Source organism: Cyrtonyx montezumae, unplaced genomic scaffold (genome assembly GCF_038088225.1).
Source record: "Cyrtonyx montezumae isolate F1298 unplaced genomic scaffold, pur_monq_1.0 scaffold_7, whole genome shotgun sequence".
Classification (NCBI taxonomy): Eukaryota; Metazoa; Chordata; class Aves; order Galliformes; family Odontophoridae; genus Cyrtonyx; species Cyrtonyx montezumae.
In genome coordinates, this window is record NW_027072078.1 from 4,823,871 (window position 1) to 4,838,324 (window position 14,454).

General features: G+C 40.5%; 1 protein-coding gene across 11 annotated transcripts in view; it reads right to left on the minus strand.

The window, feature by feature from the left end:
• The window catches only part of MAP2 (microtubule associated protein 2), a 147,685-nt gene that overhangs the window by 9,105 nt on the left and 124,126 nt on the right, over window positions 1-14,454 (minus strand). For 3 of the 11 annotated variants that reach the window (XM_065751268.1, XM_065751265.1, XM_065751276.1), the window contains exons 9-12: window positions 14,017-14,151; window positions 10,611-10,672; window positions 5,931-6,084; window positions 3,651-3,994 (exon numbers count right to left, since the gene is read on the minus strand). In XM_065751268.1, the coding sequence (XP_065607340.1) occupies window positions 3,651-3,994; window positions 5,931-6,084; window positions 10,611-10,672; window positions 14,017-14,151 (695 nt within the window). Of the gene's footprint in view, window positions 1-3,650; window positions 3,995-5,930; window positions 6,085-7,110; window positions 7,297-10,610; window positions 10,673-14,016; window positions 14,152-14,454 lie in introns of all 11 variants that reach the window. The other 8 variants (XM_065751274.1, XM_065751273.1, XM_065751272.1 and 5 more) reach the window with 5 other exon arrangements.

Below are 14,454 nucleotides of genomic sequence, written 5' to 3' on the forward strand. Positions count from 1 at the left end.
ATCAACTTCAAAAATGAAGCAACAAGCATCAAGCATCCGTGTTTTCAAATCAGTTCCACAGCTTTAAGGAATCATGTTTGAGTCACAAGGCCTGGGTTTGCTTTACTCCAGCAGAAAGGAGAAAATTCCTTTGTTCAGTTCAAGTTGAAAACAACAACTTGTGTTTACTTTTTCATGCAAGCTGATTTTCCCAAAGCCCACCAGATACGGCCCCTGGCATCTCTTTTCCAAATCCAAATTTTTCAGATAAAAACTAAGGTTTTTATCATTTCCTTTTCTGTTCCTTTTCATCTAGCAAAATAAAGTCTTTTTTCACCTTACCATGCAAGACAGAACACTACTGTATGAGTAAACAGCTTGGATCCAGACTGTATTGCTTGAACATTTTTCCAATAGGAACAACCTTCTCCATTTTATTGCCAAAATCTAGACAGCTCAGAGCTCTGCTGAAAATGCCTGCCATGCTGAACTTGCTGATGGAATGACTCAGGCTGTTAGAGAAATTTATGTCCTGGTACCTTCAACCTACTTGAGAAAATAGCAGAAATACTCCCTTTAATCTCCCTAAAAAATCTTTAACGAACAATTGGTTCTCCTACACGGCTTAGGTATTTCATTTTAATATATGTCATCTTATTCCTTACAAGGTGTCTGGCTGTTACTGCAGTTAGTGATAATTGAGACCGTTTTTACTGCAATCCAGTCTGCACAGCTCCATGTGCTTTAATGGAGCTATGCTGATTCACAACTGCTGAAGTTCTTGTTCATGGTTGAAATTTTATAAATACATTTCAAAATCAAGTTAAAAAAAATCTAAGTTGGCTTTATCCTTGGTTGCTGGCCTGTCATGCTTTATAACTACCCTGCCTGGCCAACAATGAAGAGTTAATTGGTGCACTTTTGAACACTGACATGGTTCAAACAGCATTCATAGGCATAATTTCAAGATGACCAAAAGTCTGAACAGAAAAACAAACCCATTGGCATGTGAAACAGATTTCCAGCCCTTCCCCCCAGTTCTTTCCATGCTTCCCTTGGGCTGTCTGAGAAATAACAGATGCAAATGGGTTAATTCTGAAAGCACAGCATTTCCTCCACAGCTGATGCAGTGCTAAAACCCATCTGAAGCCCAGCAGACATACCCACGAGCAAGTTGCCTCTGAGCTTTGCCAAGAATGAGAGCATTTCACCATACTTTACTATAAAGAGAAAACCAGATAGCCGCCTCCTGGCTCCAGCACCAAATGGAGAAGCCCTCATTTCTCCAGACTACAGAATAGCAATTAAAAAATCTCAAGCCATCTATCCCTAGCAGGAGAATAATGCAGAGCAGTGTTTGCTTGTTTCTTCCACTAGAAATATGCTCTTTTTTTTTCTTTTTTTCCCCCCGTCAGGTAGAGAGTAATTTCTCTCCTCATCTTTGTTTCTGTGGTTGGCAAGTCGAAGCTGAATTCAAGTCAGACTGCTAGCTGATGGGCTTTTGATGAAATGCAAGGCTGAAGCACTGCATTTCTTGATTTATTTAGCATTCAAACCTCCCCTACTGCTTCAGTTCTGAACCTCAGCCTCTGGTGGTTTCACAGCGTGGCTGCTTTCTCTAGGACAGCTGTAAGCTAAGAAAAGACCTTGTGCTAGGTTAAGATATGCCTTTGGTGAAAGCATAGTCTGTCTCCAAATGACACTTTGGGGCTGCATATCTGTATTTCTTCAGTCATTTGCATGTCATGTTTATGTACTTAACTTGCTCAGATATATGTTGGCTTTTTGTCTGCTAGTGTTTTTTCCTATGGTTGCTGCTATCAGCACTTTCAGTTCAGGTTATAAAACTTGAGCAGCTTTCTGTTTGTTCCATGTATCATCACTAAAAGCAGATAGCAGATAACAGCTCATTTTAGCCAGCGCAGTATTTGCCGCCAGACATTAAAAGAAGTGAGAAGACAGAAGGAAATGAAATTAGCTTTTATGTGCTCCTCAAACAGACCCTATAAAATTCAATAGCATATACTGGCAAACAGTTAATCCTGAATCCTCTTGTCTAGACTGAACACCGTGGCATAAAGGAGACAAAGGAAAAACCCACTGACTCTTCCTTTGCTCAGCCCACAGTTCAGTGGCCTGAGATTGGAGAGAATTGAAAAATTCTTTCGTTCCTGTGACATTATGTGCAGTCAGCAGGTTTTGCCCACGATCCCCAAAAAGGTGAAATACCAACAGCTGGGCCAGCACTATGAAGCAAAGACCGTGCAGCTCTAGAGAACTGCTAAGCTGTCCAGGCACAGTGTTTACAATTAAATACAGTTCACTTCCTTTAGTCTTGTACTGCTCTTGTGGTCCACAGAGAATGAAAAGGAAAAGGACAAGCTAACACGGTTCTTGATCCCCCACGTTCAGCAGCTGAACTTGCTGCCAAGCATGCTACTCCAGAAGCACTATCTGAAGTTGTCCTCCAGGCCCCCAGGAGTACCTGTGCACCCTGACTATCTGCTGTGCAGCATGTCAAATGGGAGCCTAAAAATAATTACACAGATGCTTATCAAAGTAAAGGCAGAAGAGCCTACGCTGAGACATTATCTTCTTGACTTTATCTAAGTGGCTACTGTCTGAATCCCAGAAAATGCTGAATATGTTCATTTACCATGAAAAACAGGATCTATGCTTAAAAGATAACTTAATGTTTAATATTTGGGCCTGCTTTTTTTCTCTGGAAGACCTGTAGCAGATAGAGTATAGCAACATTTAGTCTTATTCCAGTTTCTTTTTTTTTTTTTTTTTTTTTTTTTAATTGGAGACAGCATTAGGCAACTTCACTGTTCTGTATGTTCCACCATGTATTCCAATACTCAGATACTTACAGAAGTATCTAATTTGGAAACACTGTGCAACCCAGCTTTCTACAATGTCTTGCCCTCAGGAAGTCGCTGAGAGATGAGCCTGCCCAGAAAGCACCCAGACTGCCAGAGCTGCGACTCTGAGGTCTCAGAGAGGTAAAAGAGGTGGGAACATGGAGTGTTTTCGTGGTGGGGTTGTGCCCACAATCAATATGAAATGCACCGAAACTTTTCACAAGTTAATCAACAAAATTGTTTACAGCTATAAGGGTGAGTTTCTGTATTTTTAGCACAAGTTTTGTTACGTTGAATTCTTTTTCCTCATTCTCATTCAGCCTCTTTGCTTCTAAATGAAACATGATTTCTTTTAAGTTTTACATGAGTTTATAATGATATAAATAAAATGGACGGCTTCATCCTGCTACCTAGAACGAAAGTTCTTCCAAGTAGAAAGCTTGCTTTCTTGGACATATTTTTGTCTTTTAATGCCATGCATGATAACAATTCTACATATTACTAATTCTACATTCTACATATTACAATTCTACATTCTACTAAGGAAGCAATATCTGCTGAGAGTCATACTGAACTGTATCTACGGCACAGAGTGCAAACCCTTGTTTGAAACTTCTCCCCTGATCTCAGTGAGATACTGCTATAGTTTTCTGGAGATGATTTTCTGCAATTTAACATCACTTAAACAACCAGTGCAGATGGCAGTGACAATAGAAGTTGCATTTGAAAGGAAACTTAAAATGGCTCCTGTCCCATAGCAATCCAAAAGGTGAGGTTATGGATGAAAATAAAGACTGGAATCCTTACCTGCCCTCCTTTAGGCTGGTACTTGATGTTATCTGTTGATCCAATTTTGGACCTGACATTCTTGAGGTCAGGTAGAGGCTGGTTAATAACTCGCAGCTGCTTCGGAGTTGCTGGAGATTTAGGAGGAGTGCGAATAATGGCAACTTTTTTCTCAGTAGGTACCAGTATGGCAGATTTGGGGGTTCCAGGAGTGTGTGGAGTTCTGGAGTAGCTGGGTGTCCCTGGAGTGCCTGGTGTACGGGAAGAATAGCTTGGTGGTGTCCCTGGAGTAATGGCAGTAGAGCCAGGAGTAGTGGGAGTAGAAGTTCCACTTTTTCCTGTTCTGCTACGAATTGGTTCTGATCCTACATGCAAGAAAAAAACATAATTACACCCCAGAAACACAAGCTCTCCTCACTGTCTGCCACGCGAAGTAGAGCTCAGAGATGGCTGTCAGCTAGAGCTGTAAGAGCAGACTGGATGTCTGTCTCTGTGTCTCCTTTGCTAATCCACCCTGCCAGGAGTTACCTTGTCACGTGTGACTGAGCTGATAAATCACCCACGCAATGACTGAGCTCTCCACGTGGCAATACAGATGTGCTGCCCACAGCACCTACGCTTCCTGCGAAGCTCATTATAAAAGACACAGTATCAACCCTCTTAGGAAAAGGACTGAAGCACCATCGGAATCCAACCTCGATCTGACAGTCTGACTCACCAGTAAGAATGTTGTCATCAGTTTCAATAGATTTAGGGTTAAACTAGGGTGGTGAAAACTCTGTAATCCTGAAAATCTAGGTTCTGAATGCTTGGCTGTTTCTGATCACATATAACTTGTGGTCTGTTCAGCTAAATGCTAGGCAAGCACTCAGCTGATGAACAAGTCATGGCTCTGTTGTGTGGACAGGTAGATGCCCCTCATGTTCAAGTGCTATTTTTCAGCAGTACAGTGAAAGCAATTACAGAAAACAACCTTGATTAAAAATCTCAGTCTAGTGACATTTGCAATCAGATTAAAAAATAAATACTGTAATATTTTGTAGCAGCTTCATTCCCCTGTTAATGGCATTATGCGTCCTTTCACTGAGGGCAAGAATCCATTGAGCAGGGCATTGCACTTTCTGCTGCCAGCTCTGCTGGTAACTCGCAAGGGCAAATGAACAGGAGCTGTCTTCATAAGCTGCTTAAAGCAAAGCTTTGCTGAGGCTAGCCAGAGAGAGAGAGATCAAACCAACCCCCAAAGCCTGCAAACCCCAACACTGAATGGGTGCATATGTATTTTCACTTCTAAAATGATCAGAAATTACAAATCCAGTGGGCCTCTCTAGAGCAGCGAGGTTAATCCAAATTCCATGTGATTCATTAATCGTTCCATTTATTTAATGGTGATGGAACAAACCCACTGCACTGCTGCTCCTGGTGTCCAGGAAAAACTCCTTGCAGTGCATGACTCATCAGATCAAACATACTCCACTTTCACCTCCAGTTTCCCTGAATGGTTTCTTTCTTTCCCAACCAACCCCAGCCAGAATCTTCTTGCTATAATGAACGAGATAGAAAGGGAACTGTTCTTTTTTCCAGCTCTCTGCAGCTTTGGTATTTTTATTTTTCATTTTTCAGCCCTCTATGACATTGGCAAATACCAGATGACCTCTTGCTCCTAGTCAGCAGAAGGAGCTGCTGTGCTAGGTAGAGGTCAGTCTGCATCCAGCACCTCTGTTTTACCATGAGGGCATCACTCAAGAATCAAAGGCCTTTTTTTTTAAATCAAATTTAATTATCTACTTCCCATAGGCTCTCTCATAAAGGGAAGAAATTGATCTCTAAAGCCAGAAGAATGCCTACTGAAGAGCAGGAAGCCATACCCAGTTTCTAATGCCTAGGCCAAAACTAAACCTAGGTAAAAGTTGAGGAAATATTTGTTTTTTGCTTTTGTTTTTTTTTCTTCCTTGGAGTTTCTTTTCAGTCTGTGAATTGATAGAATGAGTCCTCATAAAAGAACCTTGCTGGTTAATGGTTTACTATCTTAATTTCCCCCAGTGTGTCACTCCACTAGCTAACTTCTCCACCTTTCTCATCCGAGTTGGCTTTGACCCTTTCTCATCCGAGTTGACTTTGAGTACAGCACAGGGAGATCACTGCTATGAAACAGCAAATTAATCATCTTAACTATTAGATTTGCTTTTCCAAGATCTCAGAATATTTTGTATTGCCCTCTTAGGTTGTCTTGTTTTTGCTGTGGAAGACACCCACAGCAGCAGGAGGGGGCTAATATGCAAAAAAAAACCAACAACAACTTACGGGTGGTCCGTCGTATTGAAGTAGAAAGGGATGTTGTCAGGGAGAGAGAGTTCTCCTCCCTGTCTCGGTCTCCTGATGCAGCTCTTCGAGCAGGAAGGATAGAGGAAGGTCTTGGTAAAGAGGAACGCTTTTCAGGACTCTTGCTTACTCCATCCTAATAGCAGCAAAATAAAAAGTGAAGGTTTAGTTTTCAAAATGTCACACTGGATTGTGACCTCTCTCAACCTATACACAGAGGGAAAGCCTCATCCTATGGACCCAGTTTACTAATTGAGGACGCTGTGAGGATCTAGCCACTTCCCATGCTCTGATTAGCTCCTTGGTGCTTCTTTACTGCATGACACTCAGTAGGAGAAAACTGACTCTGGTGTTCAGAGTGGACAGAACTTTGTTCTTGGGGAGAGGGTTACCTACAAGTCCCCCAAATGTGGTATTTTGCCAATCTCACTGTAGCTATGGGTTCTCCAAGATAAACCTTCCCTCTGCAGCAGGCAGAACCTTTCTTTTCCTATGGATTTGACTGAGATTATTAGGTGATGTATGATTTGATGATGATTAAATGTAACGATGGTCCCAAACATTATGAGACACAATAAGCATGGTGAAAACAGCTTTGATATGACATAATAGTCACCAACTCAGCATCAGACAGATTTGCAATGCGAGTGAAAAGTAAACATGGGGAGGCTAGAATGAACCAACTTTAGCACAGTCCCACATGCAGAGAATTTGGTTTCTGCCCTTGTTACAGGTGATAAGAACTGCACCCTGCTACCTGGGGACTGAATTTGTTTTCAGAAAGTATTAACTGGTTGACAATCCCTTTTTAAAAACATTTCCTGAAGAATAAATTACTACTGCTGTTTTTGTCACATACCCACGTGCAAAATGGGTAAAATGTCTTAGCAGCCAACGAAGTAACATCCATATCGTCAACCGAAAGAAGACGACCTGCTAATTATTTATTTTCTTATGTTTCCTCTGGAGAAGTTGCTTTGTATTTATCCATTTTTTAGCACAAATCTTGTAGCCCGGTAATCAATTTTCCTGCCATTGGATGTAATCAGTCCCAGGTAAACTTCACGGATAATTACTCAGACGCAGCGGGGAGAGAATGGGATCCACATAATTTACCTACACATCTCCAAGCTAACTCTCTCTACCAACTCTGCTACCTTACCTTAGCATCTGATTTTGAGTAGGGCAAGCAGTCTCTTGGGCCTGCTGAGGAGGGCCGTACATAATAACTGTTTGTATCGAGAAAAGTGGCCCTTTTAGTAGTTAATGAGCAAGCTGAGCTGGGTCTTGGAGGAAGCAATGGCTTTGCTCTAGACTTTGAGGCAGAAATCTTTGACAAAGAGGCAGTCTAGTCACAAGAAAACAAAAGAAAACACAACATGAAGCTGGACAAAAGGAAAACACATGCAACGTGGACCAAAATAAAATGCCAAGCTATGAATTAATTCTCTTCCTCTGTCTAGTAATGGTGATCATGCAGTTCTGACAGGCAAAGTTTTAAGATCTGTGTTATTTCATTAAACCATCTGTGTCTGGAGAGATTTACTGATTCTAGACAGTACCTTTTCGTGCAAATGCTATTTTTGTCATGTGCTAGTAGGACAGAACTTGTACCAGGCATGGCACTTAGCTGGTGCAACTGCTTTAGAAACAAATGCAAAACTACAGGCACATCATGACATCCTGGTCTTCTAAAACTAAGTTGTGCATTTGCAATACGTTCCTCCGGGCTACACTGAAGAATAGAACGGTGGGAATCTTGACAACAAAATTACACCAGCATTTCCAGGGTGTCAGAAGGACATAACAGCAGTGCTTCTTAGGCCACTGCATACACACAAAAAGCATGAATGCAACACAGTGCTGTGCTTTTGGTGTCACAGCAGGAATTTGTAAACCTGTACTGACAATGTGGAGTCATGGGATGATGAAAGCTTTCTAAGCTTGGAAGGCTGGCATGATGTGTCCTTGAGATCAGATACTGCTCTAATTCTTAATAACGCTAATGTTCCATTGAAAGACAATTAGGCATCAATAGGGCAGACTGTAAATCCTCTCCTGATGCTTAGGAGCATTCTAGTTACCCTGACAAAAGAAATTTCCTTGAAAGAGAATAGGGCTATTTGCTTTTCTTTCTATAACTTTATAGAAAATACATATAATATTCATAAATATATAAATATTATTTATATAAATCATTTTTTTTTTCTATAACTCTTTTTCTACAACTGATGCTACAAAGAATAATTGTAAGTTATCTTGGCAATGGAGTCCTAATTCTATCTGTACTCATAAAAGCATGAAGTTACTCATCAGAGCAATCCCCCTGGAATTTGGTAGAGAACTTTACCAAGAAAAAATTGCCATTTCATCTAAGTTAATCATCTAGACTTGCTCAACATTCATGAAAAGCGCATGAATTATTCCTCAATTTGGTTTATTTATTCTTTTTGTTTTGTTTTAGAAAATTAGAAAGAATGGGATGAAGCATCCCTTGGAGTTGTTCAGTTCTCTACAAACTGGCATCTCGCATAGGCTATATACCTAGCCAGCAAAAAACAGGCTGGGGAGCTGACTGTCATCCATAGTGTGTGTGTACCAATCCACACGATTAATAAGAGTTTCAGAACTGCATAATTCCAGTCCTACAAGACAGCTTTAAGGACTTCTGTGGACATCACCACCCATATCCAGTAGCTCTATTAATCAAGATCAAAAATCAGATGAAAGGATGAGCGCTTTCCTAGGAAGAATGTATTACTAGAAAGAACTTTGCAACCCATTTATTTTTTAATATTGAAAATACATATTTCAAACAGAATCTGAAACACTACTTGTTTCTGCCACAACAAAGGCTCCTTCAGTTTACACATACCATCCACTTGAGAAATACTGCTGGACATGTCAGCTGTCCACAGGAAAAAAGACCTACATAACCTTGACCAAGACTCAGTAATTCAGGGACTGATGAAGCTGGGATGAAGAAATCTCAATTTATTTCTCTGAGGCTCTCCTGAGGAATGGGCGATGTTCTCAGTATCTTGCTAACATGGGTACATAGCTCTTTACAGAAGATGGAACTGCATAGCCTTTCCTGAATTTCTTTTGCAAAGTAGTATGAAAAGTGCAGTTTGAAACTGGATAACAAACTGACTGGGTTAGATGAACTAACATTACCAGTGGAGAGGAAAATGCTGCGCCTTAATGACAAAGAAGCTGAAAATCAGAAAGAAACAACAATAAAAGAAGAGAGGCCTTTCAAAAAGCAGATGTGAAGGCATAAAACAGAAAACATGCACAAGGGTGAAGATGGTAATCAGTGTATGGAAGCAATAGGGAGAGAAGGTCAGCAGGGACTAGACTTCTGATTTTTGCCAAAAAGTAATATGGACAGGGATAAGAAAGGTGCCCAGAAAGCAGATCATTTCAGAGAATGGTTTTGCTGTGCTTGTTCTTAAAGCCCTCCATGAACACAGAAGAGTCTGAACATGTGCTAGTATTGACTTCTTCGGGTGTTAATCATCCCACTGAGAAAAGAGAGTGACTGCTGTCTAGGTATCTCTTATAGAACTAGTAAAGAAGTTCTAGCAGTTTCCCAGTTATATGCTGAAATGAGTCAGACTTTTAAAAGCACATGAAATCCTAGCCTTGAATTTAATCACGGATTCTAAATTTCACCATTTCTTCATAGCCTCAGCTCAATTATGCTGCTATCATAATCAGTCATTTTTTGTGGTTAATAAGCAACATGCAGCACTTCTAAGACAGCTTCCCAAAGAACTGACTATCTGATTAGATAAGTGAAACAAAGCAGTCATGGAATGCATTAGGAAATACAGGATAAACCTAAGGATCTGATGCATTGTGAATAATGGAAAACAACGACAAAGTTTTGTGCTGCAGATGTAAGCTAGCATGTGTCAGCGTTGTATAAAAAACTTTTCATGAGGGATAGTGAAAGAAAGCTGGTTTCCTGGGGATTTGGGAGTGGTGAGACAAAAAGAGTGGGGGGTCAGCATGGGAGCAGGACAGAGAAGCACTGCAGTATTTGATAAGGGAAACTCAACAGAGGAGCAGTAGGTGCAGGGAGCAGCACTGGCTGCAGAGCAGCTGAGGACAGACATGTAATAGTCACGTTAAAACACAGAAATTAGCAGTCCACGAAATAAGTCAGGTAGAAAGCTCTGACATATAAAATGCTACTGGACAAACATTTCTACACAGGTATGACTGGTACAGAAAGCATGGATAAGTTAAGTGTATCAGAATACATCTAGTGAGTCCTGGTGGAGGGTTCCTGCCTAGGCAGCAATCGAGCAAGGTGTCAGTATGAGTTGGGTATTGTGGAAAGGTTTAAGGGATGCAGATCATCTCAGAGGATGGCCTGGCTCAAACTGCTGAGCAACATCCAATTCCTGCAGTTTGGAGCCTGTATGCCCCGAAGAGATCTGCCAACTGTCAACATCTACTACCTGGAACTGTAATTCAGAGCTAGTTGGTACTGTTATTCAGGAAAGGTGATTTTAATTACCCTTCAAAATAAATAATGAATATGGCAAACAAATTCTAAACAGAAAAATGAAGTACCGAATTAACACAAAATGATCTGAAATGAGCACAGAGGGGGATTACTAAGAAAGACAAAAAGATGATTTTACTCACTGAGAGTTTTTCCTTTGCTTGTTTAAATACACCAGGAGCCTGGTATGTTTCTCCAACTGCTGCTGAGAGACCCAAAGAAAGACTTGATGGTTAAAAATAACAGCAATAATAAGCATTTCCACTCAGTATACTAGTTAGAACATTCATATACCTTAGAACTACAGGTAAAATTAAGGTTAAATTGTACTTCATGTATGTCAAAGAAATCCAGCTTTTGAAATCATATCCCTGGCAATCTAAGAATCACAGTAAAAAGTACCAAGACTGACTAGAAGAGGCTCTAGTTCTGAAGGTTCCTCCTAAGATACCTTACCACTCTGATCTTCAGAGTACTAAAGAACTGTCCTGTAAAAATCAGGCTCCTTTAAGTAATCCACTAATGAACATTTCAAAATAAAGGACACTGAAATCATCGCTAGTTAAAATATTAGCCAAAATTCCAGTTGGAAAGAAATAGACTGTCTGGTGAATGACCTTCCCAGTTGGGTCACTAAAGTCAATGTGTCATGGCTAACCAAGCTCTCAGACTTTAGCATTCAAATTACACCTGGGACATCAAGCACATTAATCCACTAATTCATTTCTCTGATGCAGTATGACTTGAGATAAGATTTTTCCCTCTGAGTCGGATTCCATCCTTACAAAGTTGTGGAACAGGGGGACTTTTCAGAAAGCGGGCTATTAGTTTCACCCTAATTATGCTGTTATAGAAGTAATTTGTGGCATAAAAAAAACTATCTATCTAGATGTGAAATCCTTGGGCATCTGTGCCATAATGGCCCTTAGTAACTAACGCAGAAGCAGGACAGTGGGCACACATGACATCCTCTAGTAGTAATCCCTGTTGTCTGCCAATTGTTACACCAGCCCTAACACATTGTACAGGATGGAGACATTTGATCTTCTTCTCTCCCTGTGCAGTTCCTAGATATGGCAAGGGGATCTCTGGTTTCCCACTCAGTAGTTGAGTCCTCTTAAAATAATCTTGATCTTTTTTTTCCTAAACTGAACAAGCAGTAAAGAAAACTTATGAGGAGGAAAAGCTACATACTATACTTCTGGATTTGTACCAGTGATGAATACATCACAGCCCTTCAGTATCACATTTTATGCTGGCTTTGGTCTGTTTTGCATCTCTTCTAAATAATCACATCGAACATCTTTCCTCCTTCCTTCAGTATTGAAACCTGATCAGCCACTGCTTTGAAGTGGAAAGCAGAGCAGTGCTGCTCCTGCTGGCTTACCTGATAGCACCACAACTACTCCATCTGAACAAAAGATCTCTACACGTCTGCTAGCAGTTTGGGTACACAACAAGCATGTTTTACCTCATTAGGGACAGCAGAACTGAAGACTTGGAACAGAAGCGTATCACATCCAGACTCCTGCTCACAGCCGAGCAGTTGGCCTGGCCTTGCCCACACAACCACTTCTCTGATGGCACAACAGCATCAGCAACTCACAGCCACAAAGCATGGGTCAGCTTGAGGTTTCCCTCCCATCACTACCTCTGTCATTGCAAAAACCTCACTGCTTTTTCCTTGGCGTTGGCCACACAGTTTCTTGTCCAAATGTTAAGGACAAATCTCAAACAGCAGTCCTTCCTTTGAAAATACAGCAGTATACATTACCAGTGTTTGTCAGCTCTTACCTCACAGTGACATGGGACTTTTTTTTTTTCTGTTATTCAGAGGAACATAACAATTTAATTTCCTGGCCCACTATGTAGAAAATCTGAGCAAATACTAACTTCCTGTAGTAGACTCTTGCATCTTATGACTGGACGTGTTTCATTTTGAAGACACATAAAAGGCAACATTGAGGTTTTAACTAACTGGAATTTACTTAAAGTTGCACACCCTACAGTGTTCTGGTGGGGCTCCACTGGCCAGGTATCAGAAAAATTAAGAGGACCTTTCCAAATAGGACATGCTGACAGTTGAAAATGGCTTCAAGAAATGGTGCTGTGTTTTACATAAAAGAAAAACATGACTGAAATAACGTCCCTCTAATTGCCTATCCCGGAAAGAACTGGATGATTGATTTAGGCTCAGGGATATACACTCTAACATATGGCAGCCTACACTCTTGGTGTGCAGTGCTATACAATAAACTTGCACATGGCATCTCTTCAACTCCCCTCCATAGGTATAAAGAGAGGAGGTAGAAGAAGGTAAGGGACAACTGAGTTTTCCAGCAACAATGAGTGTGGTGAAACATTTTTACAGATATTTTTTTTGGCTTTGTGGTGTTCAAACCATGTGGCTTCAGAGCTCAAACCTCAAACGTTCAACCCAAATCAACATCACTGAATTTTAAGATCAATCCAAGTCCATCTTTTTGGTTGCCCTCTATCTCTTCATTTAAATGCACTGAGAGGTCATTCTTGTATTAGATTTTTCATTTCAACTAATACATCTGCTCGTTGAGAGTGAGAGGGGAACAAAAAAGCTCTGACTGTTGCCAGGCAGCACACATCCAAGAGACTGAGTAGATTTCCTTATGCAAGTCTACCAGGATGACTCAGGTCTGTGAGATGCTGCTGGGCCAGAACAGTTCATAAGTTAGAGTATCAGAGGGTAAGACAGCATTGACCACATAGCTGCAGAAGTGCAGACGGAGTTAGAATGCTACAAAGCCAACACGTTTTTTGTGACATGCAGTATCGACTCCCTATTTCCAACACTTATTCAATCCTCTCCTGGCTCTAACATGTAGCAAGAAGAGTTGTTTTAATCTATATTCAACTTCAATTCACTTTCCTCTACCAAATATTCAGTTTTTTGCTTGGAATGCAATCGCAGTGTGAGCCCAGATTTCTTCTCTCTCAGCTTCATGCTGCATGTGGATGGATTCCCCCTGTGGATTTCGGCTGTACGGCATAAACATCAGTAACAGAGTGGAAAGTATAAATACAGATAACATCAATCTACAAAATGTAAGCCCAAAACACTTCTTATTATGCAGGAGAGTAAAGCAAAATAATGGAAATGCATTCCATGGTTTAAGCTGTCAACATTTTCCCACAAAAAAAAAAAAAAAAAAAAAAAGAAGTATAATAAAAGAAAAAGAAGAAAAAAAGAAGAAAAAGAAAACGATAAGCAGAGATTCCTACAACAGCACACTATAAGCATGATGCCAAGTTACAACCACAGCACTTGGAGGTCCAAGCAATGACAAGCACACATGATCACGGCCTCCTTTAAATAAACAAATACCAGGAAAGAAAAAAAAAAGATTAAAAAAATGAAAAAAAGCAATACTATTTGTGAAGATAGTGTTGGAGGAATAATAACTAAAAAAAGAAAAAGAAAAAAAAAAAGAGAAGAGCTACTATAGCCATGAGATTAAAAAAAAAGTCTTATGTTTGCCAGCCACATTGCATAACTGAACAGAATGCAGTCACCTGTCTGCTTCCGTTTAACACAGGAGAGATGAGTTGGTCTAGTAAATTTGATAGCAGGTTTTAAAATGATTTTCCTGGAGGGAGAGTGGGCCTGAACTTCAGTTTTTTTAGCAAGTTCAGCTTTCTTATACACTGCTATGGACAAGAAAACACAAAAACACATAATCAGGAAAGAAACAGCAAAGTTTCATACGACAATAATATCAAGTGGCAGGCCCACTGCTCCACAACTGCAGCTCTTAAGTACTGCTTCTATGGAGGTGATCAACCCTAAGTCGAAAGAGTGGCAGCACCGATGCATTCATCTCAGGAGTGCTACCCAGAACTCTGTGGGGATGCCTACAGTGAAACGGGACTGGTGGAGCAGTGAGCCTTGCACGAGGCTTTTCACATAACTGTACAATGTCTCATTACATAGCACCACACGTAATAGTGTTA